This window comes from Diadema setosum, chromosome 13 (assembly GCF_964275005.1).
Source record: "Diadema setosum chromosome 13, eeDiaSeto1, whole genome shotgun sequence".
Taxonomy (NCBI): Eukaryota; Metazoa; Echinodermata; class Echinoidea; order Diadematoida; family Diadematidae; genus Diadema; species Diadema setosum.
Window position 1 is genome coordinate 13433783 of NC_092697.1, and position 17525 is coordinate 13451307.

Genomic DNA, 17525 nt, shown 5'->3' on the forward strand with positions numbered 1-17525 from the left:
AGTGTACAATGTATGTGTCTGCTATTGTCCAACAAAGACACATTTTTACATGCAGTCATTGTAAAGAGATTACTGGACGAGGTGAAACGAGTACAAGTAATACAATTTTTGCCAAGTGATGAACACTTACAGTGACAACTACAAAATATTGTCACTACCAATTTGACTAGGGTCAGGTCGAGGATGGCAAGCTGACTGATAGTTTCATCTGTCACCCAAAGTTTTACAGTCTAGCCTCCACCAGTTCTCTCTATATGACAAGTAGATAATAAGACACTTGACTCAAAGAGTCTAGGACATGTCGATTTACGAATGCATTTATTCTTTCATTTGTCTCATTAACATTTGCAATGATAGGTAAGAGTACAATGGTGATAGGGAAGGAGAACAGGGTCTGGGACCCTGGCTTAAGTATTTGCCACTCCTTAACGGATGATAACAGTTAAAACGGATTAAGAACAATTGCGAAAGGATTAGGAACAGTTAAACAAATTACAACAGTCCTCACTATGGCAAATGTTACTGACCAGGAACACCATGGATATTAAAAACCTTTGCAAGTGTTGCACTTGTTAGTGAAAGTTGCCAAATGTTATTGAAATTGACGAGATGAGTTTTGGATTGTGGATAATGATTCTACTGGTATAAGCATGTCCCATTAGCCATTAAATTGCCATTTATTATTGAGTTCCCATTATCGATGTGTCACTATAAATGCCCTTATAAGCATATACATGTAAGCATAGTGGTTTCTCACAGCAGTGAAGTTTACTGATGTCACTTGACAGTAGCCAGGTTATTCCCCCCCCCCCCCCCTCACAACGGGACTGGAGCGAACAATCCCGAACAGGGAACATTCAGGTAACCACTGAGATGAAGGTCGAAGTGCAGTTGCATTTGATCAGATGAAATGGGTACCCCTGCAATAGCAATCCCGAACAGGGAAAGTGAACGTCATCTGACTTAATTCCTGAACAAGGAAAATGCCGATACTGACAGTAGCAATAGTAACAATCTTGAGTAAAGAAAGTTACATGTGTCACTTCATCGGAAGTATACAGCCCCAAGGAACATCCTCCCCCCCCCCCCCCCCCCCTTGTGACTGAGGCTCTGTCTTGTTGATACTTGACACTGCGGCAAGTGTAATTGTTATTGACACTTGTTACGACAAGTGTTGTTGTTGTGATGTCACTGAATATAACTACAGTTATACATTGATTTAATAGGAGAGATTTCATAGTCAGGTGTGAAAAGTTTGTAGATCACAGAAAGCAAGGGACGAGTGACAAGTAATGTCGACAAACTTGTTACTAATAGTGAAACTTTTCTAGGTGTGATTTCTTTTACCGGCATTATTTTCTGGAAGTTTACGGAATATTAAACTTGAGACCAGATAGATGCAAGTGTTGAAAGCAAGTGCTGGTTAAGCACTAGTAACATGTACACCGACAGAGTGAGTGACATGTGAACAGAATACTAGGGCCGGTGGCATTAGTGGAATCCTGGAAGGGTGGATTGAGTGGAATAGTGGGTTTATCCCAGAGAAAGCTTCAAGGGTAATATGGCCAATTACCAGACTGAGTGATAGTGATATGGAGATTGTTAACGAAGGTGGGAAGCCTTAACGCAAGATCTCATCCTAGGAAATGTTAGTGGAAAGATAAGACCCACAAGCGAGATAACTTGTGTGGAGCAGAGATCTACAGCGACTCTAATAAAACCTGACTCATGTAAATCAGTTGGCCATTGTTTATTGACGGTTATGCTAGGCATTGATTTTAAAGCCCCCCCCCCCCCTTTTTTCAGTAACGACCCACAGTTTTGAATGATAATATATAGTGTGTGCACATACATGACATGTGTAATCCTTGCTCAGACTCAGATATGCTCAGACTAGATTTTGAAGGTTGATAGTATAAACTATAAATTGCAAGTGAAGGTGTATTTGCCTATGAGTTACAAGTGTAACTGCCTACAATATAATTTTAATTATGAATCAGTGTAAGTTTTGTTCAAGATCAGATGTGAACAATATGAATACAGCCAGTGTGACAGCTGTATCTTTGCTGTGAATGGGACGGAATAGAATGAATCCGTCATGTAATAAACTGGTTTTCAAATGTATTTGACAGCTTTCTTCGATTCTTCTTTGTTGAAGTGTATACCATACCATAGCTTACCCAAGGCAGAGGAATAAGTAAGTGTAGGAGACTTATTTACAGTGACAAGTGTCGTGGCATGTGTAGTGGCAGCAGTAGTAGTGTTGGTGAGTGTAGTAGTGGCTAATGTGGGGTGCATGTGATGTGACAAGTGACATTGCAAGTGTGAATGCTATAGCAGGCCTTTACTGTGGTGATGGCAAGTGAGGTGGCATGTGATACACGACAGGCATACACACACACTAGCAGGCTCTACTTTAACATGCGAGATGACAAATGTCGTTGCAGGTGTGAATGCTAGTGAGGTGGCATGTGACACGCAATACGCATACATTAGCAGGCAAACTCTAGGCAGCTCGTAATCACAGTATTGCTATTGGACCTAGACACACTAGTAAATACGGGCCATGGGAGCTTGTTAGATCGTTTCTAGATATATCTTCCTTCTTTCTGTTTTGGTAGCATAATTAGTAGTAAGGCAGCGCATAGTTCGTCAACAGCGGACTTCTTACCTGCCATCGAATGACCCTTCGGTAAAGATATGATTCACGACTACCAGAGATAGAATGTGAGACTAGTGAAGTATGGAGTCTTGGTTGCCTGGATTGCTGGCTGTACCTAATTGTGGTTGTTGTGTATGGGCACAAAGCTGGCCATGGTTGACCGAGTGGTGGCAGCGTTACCAAGAGGTTTATTAGTATTAGTAGTGAGAGGGTCTCGCGTTACATCTTTTTCTTGGTGGCAGCGGTGGGATGCTGCCGTGTAATGCTGCCATAGGATGTGTTTTCATAGTATATTGGTAGGATACTGTTGCTATGGGATGTCTCAGGAAGAGAGTATCATAGAACATAGGCTAGTTCACTCTGCCTTGGTAATGGTATACACGAGTAAAGAAGAATGTAAACTGTCAACTGAATTTCACTGTTAGGTAATTACTGCATACTGTACATCAACTCATGTACGAGCAGGATACATGTCAAGTGCACATCTTAAATGTGAAGTAATAAGTACCTTCAAGTTGTAGAATGGGACATGCTTACCCCTTCCAGTAGAATCACCAAAAAAAAAAAAAAAAGAAGTTAGGAGTTAAATGGTTCAGAATGTAAATAGATTGCAAAGGTAGTTAGGTCTTTGTAGATAGAGGTGTTAAAGTCAGAACACTTCTTTTGACAAAACTTAGATGGATCTGGAAAGTGAAAGTAAAGCAGCTGAAACACTTTCAGTAGGCACTAACAGTCCAGGTGCTCCATCAAAGAAAAGTTGGGCTATGGATGAGAGTGATCCTGAAGTTGCGATTCGAGTTAGAGAGTATGGGGATGCAATCCCATCTGACAAACGTCGCGAGTACGACACCGCTGCTTTTCGAGGGAACCCTAACTACGTCTCGAGTCGAGCTGTAACCGAGGGAGATGGACGGCTGCTTGGTGCACAGATTCGCAAGGACATTTTGCCTGACAAGTATGGCGGAAAAACCCCCTGGGCTGACTACAAGTGTCATTTTGATGTCTGCAGACGGCTGAATGGCTGGACAGATGAGGAAGCTGGACAGTTTCTTGCAACTAGACTGCAGGGACCGGCACTCAAAGTCCTGTGTAACCTACCCGGTGACGCCCCCATATCATACCAGCAGCTTGCGATCCAGTTGGAAAAACGCTTTGGACATGGAGACCAAGCAGAAAATTTTCTTCTTGAGCTGAGGATGAGGAGGCGCAACAAGGATGAAAGTCTACAGGAGCTCGGGCAAGCGATCCGTGAACTTTCTAGCCTTGCGTACCCAGAGTTGAACACTGTAGCACGAGAGCGTCTGGCAAAGGTTCACTTTTCAGAGGCTATCAATGAACCGGAAATTCGCGCTGGTATTTTCCGCTCCCATCCCATCACATTAGATGACGCCATCCAAGCCGCGTTGGCGACGGAGTCGTTCATGAAGTCAGAGCGTGCACGTGATCGTCACCGCCCAGCACGTCCCATCAGAGCTGTTGATGTTAGGTCACCGGATACCAAGGCTGAACCTGTTGATGGAAAAATCAGAAAAGAGATGGAAGAATTAAAGTCTAGTCTCAATCAACTGGCTGCAAAGATTGAAAAACTGGCAACTGGATCTTCATCTGACATGACGAACATTACTTGTTACAATTGTCGGCAAAAAGGTCATTATGCAAGCAGATGTCCTCTCAAAGAATGCAGGCAGGGAAACGACAGCAGGTCTTCTCGCTGGGTCACGGGGAAGCCAGCTTACAAGCCAGGCCCACACGTCTAAGTAATGAGTCACAGGGAAATCAGACCATCATTTGTACAGTGAGAGAAATCACGAATGGAATGTACATAGCAGCAAATTGTGGAAATCAGAGGATCAATTTTCTTGTAGATACAGGAGCTACAATTACAATTGTTTCAGAGTTGACTTTTCGTAAACTTAAGGAATTTGATGTTGGAAATTTGACTCCTTCAGTGTTAATGTTGCGGCAGGCAAATGGAATTCCCATTAGAGTCTATGGAGAAGCTGAACTGAATCTAGTGATAGGTACTATGATGTACAAATGTGAAGTGGTAGTAGCAGACATAGAGCAAGATGCCATCTTGGGCATGGATTTTCTGCATCGGAATAATGCCTCTATCAACTGTGACAAAATGACAATGAAGATGAATGGAGAAGTCATCACATGCTTCACTGAGGATGGAGAGATGATGAAAGTGAACACCGTGGAGAATGAAACCCCATCGGTACCAAAACATTTGAGCCAGCTAGGGATGGATGCCAAGGCAAACGTCAGTTGCGAGTATCATGATGAAATAGAAGCACTTCTATGCCAGTACAGTGATGTGTTCTCAAAAGATGATGATGACATTGGCCGAACTGAGAAGATAAAGCATAGCATACATACCACCTGCCAAGCACCAATAAGGCAGAGGCCAAGAAGACCACCCATGGGTCAACGAGAAGAAATAGAAAAACAAGTGAATGACATGCTCCAACGCGGAATCATTACTCCATCTACCAGCCCCTGGTCGTCACCTGTCGTATTAGTCGATAAGAAGGATGGTTCGAAGAGATTTTGTGTTGATTATAGGATGCTTAATCAGAACACAGTGAAAGACTCGTACCCATTACCACGGATTGATGAAACGATTGATTGCCTCTCAGGTGCAAAGTATTTCTGCACACTAGACCTAGCTGCCGGATACTGGCAAGTCCCACTTGACGATGAAGCAAAATTGAAGTCGGCCTTTGTGGTACCGGGAGGACTTTACCAATTTGAGGTCATGCCTTTCGGGCTGTGTAATGCCCCTTCCACTTTTGAGAGGCTGATGGAAACAGTCTTCGTTGGATTGCATGGAAAGATACTGCTCATCTACCTTGACGATGTCATTGTTTTTGGATCAACGGTTACTGAAGTGATGACAAGACTCGAGCTTGTTTTTGACAGGCTACACAGCGCTAAACTCAAGCTCAAGCCACGCAAGTGTCGACTATTTCAGACGGAAGTGCTATATCTTGGACATGTTGTGTCTGAGAAGGGGGTTAGCACAGACCCAGCCAAGATAGAAGCTGTCATTTCATGGCCCACCCCAACCAACGCCACAGAAGTCAGAAGTTTCTTAGGACTAGCTTCCTATTACCGAAGATTTGTGAAGAAGTTTGCTGATGTTGCAAAACCACTGACTGCTCTGACTCAGAAGAACCAGCCTTTCATTTGGACAGATGCATGAGAGGAAGCATTTGCAACTTTGAAAGAGCGTCTCACCACAGCACCAATTCTAGCATATCCAAGACTCGGAGACAAGTTCCTCCTCGACACAGATGCAAGCAAGTTTGCAATTGGAGCTGTTTTGTCACAGGAGAGAGATGGAAGAGAGCCGGTGATTGCATACGCAAGTAGAACACTGAGCCGAGCAGAGCAGAATTACTGCGTAACCAGGCGGGAACTGTTGGCAGTAGTAGACTCCCTCAAGCATTTCAGACATTACCTGTATGGGCAAGATGTGATGGTCAGAACAGATCATGGAGCTTTAAGATGGCTCATGAATTTCAAGAGCCCAGAAGGACAACTGGCAAGATGGTTAGAAATAATCAGTCAGTACAAACTCACCCTTCATCATCGACCAGGTCGTCTCCACAACAATGCAGATGGGTTGTCACGGCGACCATGTCCACAGTGTGGGCAGATGCAGGATATCTGTAGTGATAAGCAGTAGGAATTTGTGACTAGTGGATTTAACAAGTGTATTTTGTATTATATTTCATTTTAGGATGGCTGATGGAGATGGACTTCAAGACTCTCAAAGTAATTTTGATAAGGATGTAGAAGAGATAGGATGCAAGCTACAAGCTGTGACATTAGAACCTAATCTTACCAGTGATGTCATCAGGAAGTCACAAATGGCAGATGTTGACATTAAGCATATTCAAAGGTGGAAGGAAGAATCAAACACAAAACCAAAATGGAAGGATGTGTCACGTTTGTCGGCAGCTGTGAAAACATATTGGGTTAACTGGGACCTATTAGAAGTCAAAGACGGAATTCTCGTGAAGAGATGGGAATCAGATGATGGCAAGACAGTAAACTGGAAAACCGTCCTCCCTCGAACATTAAGACCGACGATACTGAGTGAGCTTCACAACTCCAAAACTGGTAGTCATCTTGGGGTAAACAAGCTCCTTCACAAGGTGCAATACCGTTACTACTGGGTCGGCCTAGCGGCAGATGTCAGATCATGGGTGCGTCAGTGTTCAGTGTGTGCGAGAGTGAAAAATCCCCCCAGGAAACCAAGAGCCCCCCTTCAGCAATACAGAGTAGGAGCCCCCATTGAAAGAGTTGCAGCTGATATTTTGGGACCACTTCCAGTCAGTGATCGTGGAAACAGGTACATTCTCGTGGTCGGTGACTATTTTACCAAATGGATGGAAGCATACCCCCTCCCCAATCAAGAAGCTGATACCATTGCACGAGTGTTGGTTGAAGAGTTTATTTGCAGGTATGGAGTACCCAAGGAGCTTCACAGCGATCAAGGGAGAAATTTTGAGTCTAATCTGATGATGGAGGTGTGCAAATTGTTGGGCATTAAGAAGACGAGAACCTGCCCTTTCCACCCAAGGGGAGATGGTTTAGTGGAGAGGTTCAACCGTACCTTAATTGCCATGCTGGCATCAATGTTAGACCCCGAGCGCAATCAGCAGGACTGGGATGAGAGAATCCCGTATGCGATGATGGCCTACCGGTCTGCTGTGCAAGAGTCCACCAATGAATCACCCTCCATGATGATGCTCGGCCGTGAAATTGCTCTGCCGGTAGATGTCACTGTCCATCAACCTGATCAAGAGGGAGATGATGAAGATTACGCACATCAACTAAGAACCAGGCTACATGATGCACATGAAAAAGCAAGGGAGAAACTGAAGTTAGCTGACAGACGTCAATCACACAATTATGACAGGAACACAGTGCTGAATAGTTACAGTGAAGGAGAGTGGGTGTGGTTGAGTGGAGTTCAAAGAAAGAGAGGATTGAGCCCAAAACTTATGAGCAAATGGACTGGACCTTATCTCATTCTCACTAAAATGTCAGATGTAATCTATCGCATTCAACAAAGTGCGAGAGGGAAGCCTAAAGTGGTGCATGTAGATAGACTAAAGAGGTATCATGGCCCCCCACTGCAAAACTGGGTAAAGGAACAAAAAGTGAGGCGAAACCCATCCAGAAACAGAGTTAGGCCTAGGAGGTATACTGATCTGTAAGCTGGAATCCATTTAACATAGGCAAGGCAAGGATGACTACTCTGGCAATGAAGTATTTATTGTCACATTGTTATCGATGTATTTTTCCTTTTCTTACTTCTCTCAAACGCAGAACTGACGCCATGCCTTCTTGCAAAATCTGCAGAAGGGAAATGACTAATAAGGCAGCAATGCAGGCCCACATGCACGAGAAGCATGAATACCCACTTACCCTCAAGTGCGACTATTGTATCTACGAAAATGAGGGACGTGCCGAGATTGCCCGTCACTATCGGCGCAACCACGCAAAAGCCGGTAATGAGTATAAATATTTAACATTCGAGGCGGCCACCGATGACTTTGTCAGGAGGGAAAAGGATAAGAAGGAAAGGAAGAGGGATAGAGAAAGTAAGGACAAGGAATCCAGTCATAAGAGACCTCGCAAGGAGGAGAGAGAACCAAGGAGGGACAGTGCACCTACCTACAAGCCCACGGAGAGGAAGGAAAGGAAGGAGACTACCCCGCCCCCCCAGATGCAACTGCCAAGCCTCGTCAGCACAGAGCCCACCCCACTAAAGGAACCGGCCCCTAAGCCCTCAGAGAGGATCGGTCTGGACACAACACCTACGCCCGCACCAAACCCCATCCATGAGAAGAGCTGCACTGCGTCCGCGAAGGCTGAGCGGATAAAACAAATCGAAAACCTCAGTGAGAGTAGCAGCGATGGTAGTGAGAGTGAGTCAGACAGTGACGTCGAAGGAGCAGAGGTACCTGTTCAGGCAACGGTGAAGACCGAGACGGTTGGGTTTAACGTCAACATCGAAGTGAAGGTGCCTGGTGGTGAGGAGCACCGCTTGGTAAGGGTGGAGGTTCACACAGAGAAGATGGGAACATTCCGCGGAGAGAGGGTTGTCGAGGAAGTAAAGATCTCCAAGTTCTATTACGAGACCACTCCGCGCCTGTAGAGGTTGAGAGCAGAAGAAATCATCAGTTCATCGTTACATTTATAACTGATTCACAAGTGTTTATGCAATTGATTGTTGCAAGTGAAATTTGTTACATGTATTTGAAAAGAGGAAGAGGAAATTGTTGTTAAAAGTTGTTATAAGATTCGTACCTGCTTTTGCAGTTAATGATTGCAGTTGAAAGTTTTACATTTGAAGCTTTGTGAAGAATATTGTTCAAGAGGCAGCTGTTGTTTTAAGAAAGTTGAAGTTCGAGCAAGTGGCACATAAAGTGTCAGAGGCATTTGAAGATGCAAGTGAAGATGAAAAGGACATCATAATCTGATACAGTGTAACCAATTAATTTTTAATGCTTTCTGATGATGTTTGGAGGCAAACAAGGAATGTGTCCTGTGTATGATTATTTTGCTACTTCACACTATTTTTGTTCAGCAAAAGACATGAACATGTCAATGGCTGGGACAGCCATTAGTGAGAAGGGGGTAGTGTGACATATACCCCCCCCCCCCAAAAAAAAAAAAAAAACAAATACATATCGAAAATATATATTTCCCTTTAAGAAGCACAGTACAGAAAGATTCATATATGTAATTCAAGAGGAGACAGTCTATTCATAAAGAAGATTTAGGTTCTGTGTATCGCTACTGGCGATAGGGAAATGAATTCTAAGAAGCTGTGGTATATTAGGCATAGCGCCCTCTGTAGTTCTTGTAACAGTTATTGACCTCCGACACTGTTATGAATGGATACAATGAAGTTGTTTACGACTTGATTTCCGGTTTGTCCCCGCGGACAAGTCGAGTACGCGCATTGGTTTATTGTGTGTGCGTGATTCCCAGTCAAGCCCCGCCCATTCTTTTTATCTGCATACGGAAGCTTTTCCGGCGTAAGACATCTCTTACGCAGTAACACGCAGTAGTGATTGGAATTATGAATGGAAAGTCACTCACCGAGACACTCATTTGCATACTATAGTAGTGGGTGTGTCCACATTGTTTTGACCGGCAAATACGAATTGCGGTACCGGTAGCAGTGAAAGTAGTGGGTTAAGCCCAATACATTATGGAATATTGTGAAACACTTAGGAAGGAAAATAGTGATTAATGTAATAAAAGGTATCATATTCATCTGGGTATGATGTTCTAGTTTTTATCAATGCAAGTTTTATGGCTTATAATTAGGAGAGTAAGTGGCATTTTTGATGGCAATTGAGTCTTGTGGGTATGTTAGACACAGAAGAAATCTGTCTGTAAAGTTATACACAGAAGAGAACTGCTTGTAGAGTCAATGAACTTTGATAATAGAGACATGTATAAATGTATTGGAAATGAATTAACCAATCAGCATTACTTGGTTGTCTGAGGTATTACTTTCAACCAATTGGCACTAATTATGCAAATTAGATTTTGGTGACAGTGGATCCTGGGGTTTCGTATAAAAGGGTAGACAGGTGATGCTAAAGAACTTTTGCATCATTCTCCCGGCAAGAAACTTTCCTCCGTCACACCTAGCTTTTGACATCTTTCCAAGCTTCTTGTCCCCGCCCTTTCCAAGCTTCTTGCTCCCGCCCTTTCCAAGCTTCTTGCTCCAGTTGTTTCCAGTGCTGACACTCTTCAAGTAAGTTTATAGGAAGTATTTTAGAGAAGAAGTTAGGATAGTTAGTTTCCTTCACAACCAAATTTTTGAAATCATTTTTCCCTTTTTGGTATCGAATTCTAAATTTACCTCTCAAACTAGAAATATAGACTACCTCATTCTGTTTTTATATGATTCCCAAATTCGATTTCAAACAAAGTGAAATATAATAATTTTATTTGATATAGCTTCTCAGTTAGAAAAAGTGCTAGTTCATATACAAGTGTACAATGTATGTGTCTGCTATTGTCCAACAAAGACACATTTTTACATGCAGTCATTGTAAAGAGATTACTGGACGAGGTGAAACGAGTACAAGTAATACAATTTTTGCCAAGTGATGAACACTTACAGTGACAACTACAAAATATGGTCACTACCAATTTGACTAGGGTCAGGTCGAGGATGGCAAGCTGACTGATAGTTTCATCTGTCACCCAAAGTTTTACAGTCTAGCCTCCACCAGTTCTCTCTATATGACAAGTAGATAATAAGACACTTGACTCAAAGAGTCTAGGACATGTCGATTTACGAATGCATTTATTCTTTCATTTGTCTCATTAACATTTGCAATGATAGGTAAGAGTACAATGGTGATAGGGAAGGAGAACAGGGTCTGGGACCCTGGCTTAAGTATTTGCCACTCCTTAACGGATGATAACAGTTAAAACGGATTAAGAACAATTGCGAAAGGATTAGGAACAGTTAAACAAATTACAACAGTCCTCACTATGGCAAATGTTACTGACCAGGAACACCATGGATATTAAAAACCTTTGCAAGTGTTGCACTTGTTAGTGAAAGTTGCCAAATGTTATTGAAATTGACGAGATGAGTTTTGGATTGTGGATAATGATTCTACTGGTATAAGCATGTCCCATTAGCCATTAAATTGCCATTTATTATTGAGTTCCCATTATCGATGTGTCACTATAAATGCCCTTATAAGCATATACATGTAAGCATAGTGGTTTCTCACAGCAGTGAAGTTTACTGATGTCACTTGACAGTAGCCAGGTTATTCCCCCCCCCCCCCCCCTCACAACGGGACTGGAGCGAACAATCCCGAACAGGGAACATTCAGGTAACCACTGAGATGAAGGTCGAAGTGCAGTTGCATTTGATCAGATGAAATGGGTACCCCTGCAATAGCAATCCCGAACAGGGAAAGTGAACGTCATCTGACTTAATTCCTGAACAAGGAAAATGCCGATACTGACAGTAGCAATAGTAACAATCTTGAGTAAAGAAAGTTACATGTGTCACTTCATCGGAAGTATACAGCCCCAAGGAACATCCTCCCCCCCCCCCCCCTTGTGACTGAGGCTCTGTCTTGTTGATACTTGACACTGCGGCAAGTGTAATTGTTATTGACACTTGTTACGACAAGTGTTGTTGTTGTGATGTCACTGAATATAACTACAGTTATACATTGATTTAATAGGAGAGATTTCATAGTCAGGTGTGAAAAGTTTGTAGATCACAGAAAGCAAGGGACGAGTGACAAGTAATGTCGACAAACTTGTTACTAATAGTGAAACTTTTCTAGGTGTGATTTCTTTTACCGGCATTATTTTCTGGAAGTTTACGGAATATTAAACTTGAGACCAGATAGATGCAAGTGTTGAAAGCAAGTGCTGGTTAAGCACTAGTAACATGTACACCGACAGAGTGAGTGACATGTGAACAGAATACTAGGGCCGGTGGCATTAGTGGAATCCTGGAAGGGTGGATTGAGTGGAATAGTGGGTTTATCCCAGAGAAAGCTTCAAGGGTAATATGGCCAATTACCAGACTGAGTGATAGTGATATGGAGATTGTTAACGAAGGTGGGAAGCCTTAACGCAAGATCTCATCCTAGGAAATGTTAGTGGAAAGATAAGACCCACAAGCGAGATAACTTGTGTGGAGCAGAGATCTACAGCGACTCTAATAAAACCTGACTCATGTAAATCAGTTGGCCATTGTTTATTGACGGTTATGCTAGGCATTGATTTTAAAGCCCCCCCCCCCTTTTTTCAGTAACGACCCACAGTTTTGAATGATAATATATAGTGTGTGCACATACATGACATGTGTAATCCTTGCTCAGACTCAGATATGCTCAGACTAGATTTTGAAGGTTGATAGTATAAACTATAAATTGCAAGTGAAGGTGTATTTGCCTATGAGTTACAAGTGTAACTGCCTACAATATAATTTTAATTATGAATCAGTGTAAGTTTTGTTCAAGATCAGATGTGAACAATATGAATACAGCCAGTGTGACAGCTGTATCTTTGCTGTGAATGGGACGGAATAGAATGAATCCGTCATGTAATAAACTGGTTTTCAAATGTATTTGACAGCTTTCTTCGATTCTTCTTTGTTGAAGTGTATACCATACCATAGCTTACCCAAGGCAGAGGAATAAGTAAGTGTAGGAGACTTATTTACAGTGACAAGTGTCGTGGCATGTGTAGTGGCAGCAGTAGTAGTGTTGGTGAGTGTAGTAGTGGCTAATGTGGGGTGCATGTGATGTGACAAGTGACATTGCAAGTGTGAATGCTATAGCAGGCCTTTACTGTGGTGATGGCAAGTGAGGTGGCATGTGATACACGACAGGCATACACACACACTAGCAGGCTCTACTTTAACATGCGAGATGACAAATGTCGTTGCAGGTGTGAATGCTAGTGAGGTGGCATGTGACACGCAATACGCATACATTAGCAGGCAAACTCTAGGCAGCTCGTAATCACAGTATTGCTATTGGACCTAGACACACTAGTAAATACGGGCCATGGGAGCTTGTTAGATCGTTTCTAGATATATCTTCCTTCTTTCTGTTTTGGTAGCATAATTAGTAGTAAGGCAGCGCATAGTTCGTCAACAGCGGACTTCTTACCTGCCATCGAATGACCCTTCGGTAAAGATATGATTCACGACTACCAGAGATAGAATGTGAGACTAGTGAAGTATGGAGTCTTGGTTGCCTGGATTGCTGGCTGTACCTAATTGTGGTTGTTGTGTATGGGCACAAAGCTGGCCATGGTTGACCGAGTGGTGGCAGCGTTACCAAGAGGTTTATTAGTATTAGTAGTGAGAGGGTCTCGCGTTACAATATCATTGGATAAGTTAACTAGTAAGGTCTCAACACTTATGATGCGGCGATATGCTGAGTGACGGTTATCTAAGAGATTATTCTCCAGCAGATAGTCTGATAATCGTGAAAAGACAACACGCTCAAGGATCTTTTACAACAAGGAAAAGTAGAAATTACGCGGTGCGTAATATATGTCCCCGCCGGAAGTAGCATTTAGTAGCAAAATGTACAATATAGGTAAAAAGATGAAGGTCAAAGGTCAAAGAAGTCAAAGGTCAAAATTCTATGTAGAAGTTTTGAAGCCCTCACCTAGTGCCATCACATAAAGCAAACGGAATCGAAATCGGGTTAGAAATGGCGAAGGAGTAGCATTTGGTAGCAAAATGTACAATACAGGTCAAAAATCAAGGTCAAAGGTCGAAGAAGTCAAAGGTCAAAATTCTGTGTAGAAGTTTTGAAGCCCTCACCTAGTGCCATCACTGAAAGCAAACGGAATTGAAATCGGGTTACAAATGGCGAAGGAGTAGCATTTTGTAGCAAAATGTACAATATAGGTCAAAAATCAAGGTCAAAGGTCAAAGAAGTCAAAGGTCAAAATTCTGTGTAGAAGTTTTGAAGCCCTCACCTAGTGCCATCACATTAAGCAAACGGAATCAAAATCGGGTTAGAAATGGCGAAGGAGTAGCATTTTGTAGGCAATGTACAATATAGGTCAAAAAATCAAGGTCAAAGGTCAAAGAAGTCAAAGTTCAAAATTCTGTGTAGAAGTTTTGAAGTCCTTACCTAGTGCCATCATATAAAGCAAACAGAATCAAAATCGGGTTAGAAATGGTGAAGGAGTAGCATTTTGAAGCAAAATGTACAATATAGGTCAAAGGTCAAGGTCAGAGGTCACAACTGAAATTCTGTATAGAAGTTTCAAAGCTCCCATGTAGTGCTATCATATAAAGCAAACAGAATCAAAATCGGGTTAGAAATGGCGAAGGAGTAGCATTTTGAACATTTTGATCACACACGGACGCACACACGGACGGACACACGGACAGACGGACGGACGGACACACACACGTACGGAGCCCGTTTCATAGTCCCCTGCTCGAACTCGTTCGGCGGGGACAAAAATGGAAGGTTCGATACAGGCCGGTAATTCTGCAGAGCCGATCAGGATAAAGGGATGGCTTCTTCAACAAAGGGTGAATGTATGCTAACTTCAATGAGACTGGGACTGATATGCCTGCTGAAGATTCAAATAGACCAGTTCGTAATTCCACTTTGCGCATGAGCAGAAAAAGGTCATTTGTACCAACAGGCATTTTGGTTTATTAATTCACTGAGATAAGCATCTGTGATGTGATGATTATTCATGTGATCCTTATCTAAATAGTGCTTGCCAGCACACCCACCTGACAGCAAGCTTGGTATGTGGCAATATCAAAAGAAAAGGGTTGTTATTGCATTCAGTACGAAACAATGAATTAGATGCCTGCTAAAGTGTCCACTGACGGACTATTCTGGTCACCTGGTCTAAACACAACTTCATACTTTGAACACGAATTCCATAAATTGTTATGTCGGGCAAGCTTATGCATCATACCGCTTTGAAAACGAGTGAAGTGCCTAACCAACTGAGAAAAAAGAAAGGTCATTTGTACCAACATGTACATGAGCTAATTACAAACTGGCTTATTAACAATGCTGCCTATCATAGGTGCAAAAACGGTAGCACACTCTTTCACCAAGATGGTAGGAATCGGATCTAACTCGCAGGACTTCGGTGACAATCTCAGCTGGAGTGGTAGATTCAAATGATAACAAGGATACACTGGTTTGCAAGGGTGGTTGAGGGTGACATCTCCATGAAAATTACTACATAATTATGTTACTAATCTTTAACTTGAAGAACTGGATGAAGAGCTGTGCCAAGGATTGAGCATTCACATGGGCTGGAAGGGGTGCCCTTTTTCGTTTCGGAAGAAAATTTTCTTAAATGTTCAGTCATTATTTAATCTGTGTCACATCGTTAGCAACGTGGCTGTCAACCCAACATTTTGAATGCGGTTTATACACACGAAGAGATTACACAAACCTCTTTCGTAGGGCCTCTCCAAATTATTCTAGGACTTGCCCTGCATAATCCACATATCACAGTGCACTCCCGTTATAACGAATACGGTTATAACGAAATTTCGGTTACAACGAAATAAGAATTCAGGTTGCAACAGTATCCGCGCCTTGTATATAATTGTTTTTGTTCGTTTATAACGAAAGAAAACTGCCGGTTCGGAGGACTTCGTTATAACGGAAGTCCACTGTACAGATGTATTGACTTCCTTTAAGCTGTCATTAAAAAAGAAATAATAATTTTGCTATAAATTGTCATTATGATGTAAATGTATATCATTCTTACATTATACCAGATGTTTCCTTTTAATCATGACAATGTGAAAATATTATTATGTGGAGAACTTGGAATAAACCTGCACGTGATCTTGAACTATTTCCGTCGTGGAGGTTGTCTAAATCATTATTTCTGCTTGTCGGTCCAGGCTTCCCAAACCTTCCTATCATAATTTTAGCAACAACAAAAAAACTAAACAAGCAAACTGAAAATTACTATTTCTCGACATTTGGCAAAGGTATGAGGTCAAAGGCAAGGGTCAAAGAACATTAAAGGAACTATGAAGGACTTTCACCTTTATCTTCATCTTGGCATAGTAACGGTAAAATAAAGGTGCATGGGTCATTACTTGTACGGAAAAAACAAAATATGGGATTTCAAGTTGACACTTCAACTAGGAATGCCTAATGAGGAAGAATAAGTGAAAATAATTTGCAACGTGCTCCCCCCCCCCCCCCCCCCCAATAATTCCCAAAATGTGGGAACATGTTCCCCAAACATGGGAGCAATCTCCAGATTGCTGAATATCAATTCTAAAAATGCAAAATATTCTTCGCGTGGGATTGGGTTTTATTCCCCTCCCCGCTCTGTCCTTTCCAATAGAATTAGTATAGGCCCTAGTTTTAGCCTGACAGATTTCTGTTTATTTCATTAAAATGTGCACTAGATCTGTCACTTCAGTTTAAAAAAAAAAAGAGAAGAAAAAAACCTCGTGTTGAAGAGGATATCTCATTTCAATTAACACTTTCCTCACTTGGTTCCCTTACATCGATTAATAAGACCTGAATAATTTAAGAACGACCCAAGTCCAATTTTTGGCCAGATTCAGTTTGACATGGGAAATTGTAGCTTATGCATGGACTCATCTTGTGTATAAATAATAAATCCTAATTACCCCCGGAAGTGCCTGAAATAAATGAGTTAAATCTTATATGAATGTAAGAATGAAGGACTTGGGTCATTCTTACATTCATCAGAGCGGGTTGACATTCATATTATAGCGCCCTCTCTCGTCCCTCTCATCTCTATAGCAGAATATCATGTATATGAATCAAAGAACGCCCCAAGTCCATCACACAAAATGGCCTCTCCAAAAATTAATGTAAATGTTAATTGTCATAATGATATATGTTCTAATTTGTATATACAATGTTGCCTTCCCATCACAGTTAAATAGAATATTATTGGACAAATAGAAAAGATATGAAATTTTTTTCAGTTACTCGAAATGGTCTTCCACGGACTTGAGTCGTTCTTATATTCAGATACTCAATTTCCAATAATACATCGAAAACGTGTTTACGATTTATTTTTATTTGCATTCAAAAATGCAAAGGCTCCCTCATATGTTTCCACGGCAATGGGAAAAGACATTAAAGAATTACTAGGACTATAATCTAACGAGTATTCAGCAATTTATATATGAAGAGTTTGTTTGGAAAAACCGATAAGTTCATTTTTGAAGATTTTGAAGTAAGATCTCTGTCATAACGTACAAAATAATACCTTTTAAATGATATATTGGTCACTACATATGAAGGTACATTTTTGAAGTTATGGTCAAAAG

At 41.8% G+C, this 17525-nt stretch overlaps 1 protein-coding gene across 1 annotated transcript; it reads right to left on the reverse strand.

Annotated features, from left to right (window-relative positions):
* Positions 1–1844: 1844 nt before the first annotated feature.
* On the reverse strand, positions 1845–16265 carry LOC140236425 (uncharacterized). Its single transcript, XM_072316351.1, has 6 exons — positions 16254–16265; positions 13363–13566; positions 8647–8834; positions 7290–7471; positions 6251–6337; positions 1845–4171 (listed from the first exon to the last, which is right to left on the reverse strand). Exons 1-4 carry the CDS (start codon positions 16263–16265, stop codon positions 7408–7410), a joined length of 468 nt encoding a protein of 155 aa, XP_072172452.1. The 3' UTR covers positions 1845–4171; positions 6251–6337; positions 7290–7407.
* Between the last annotated feature and the right edge of the window lie 1260 nt (positions 16266–17525).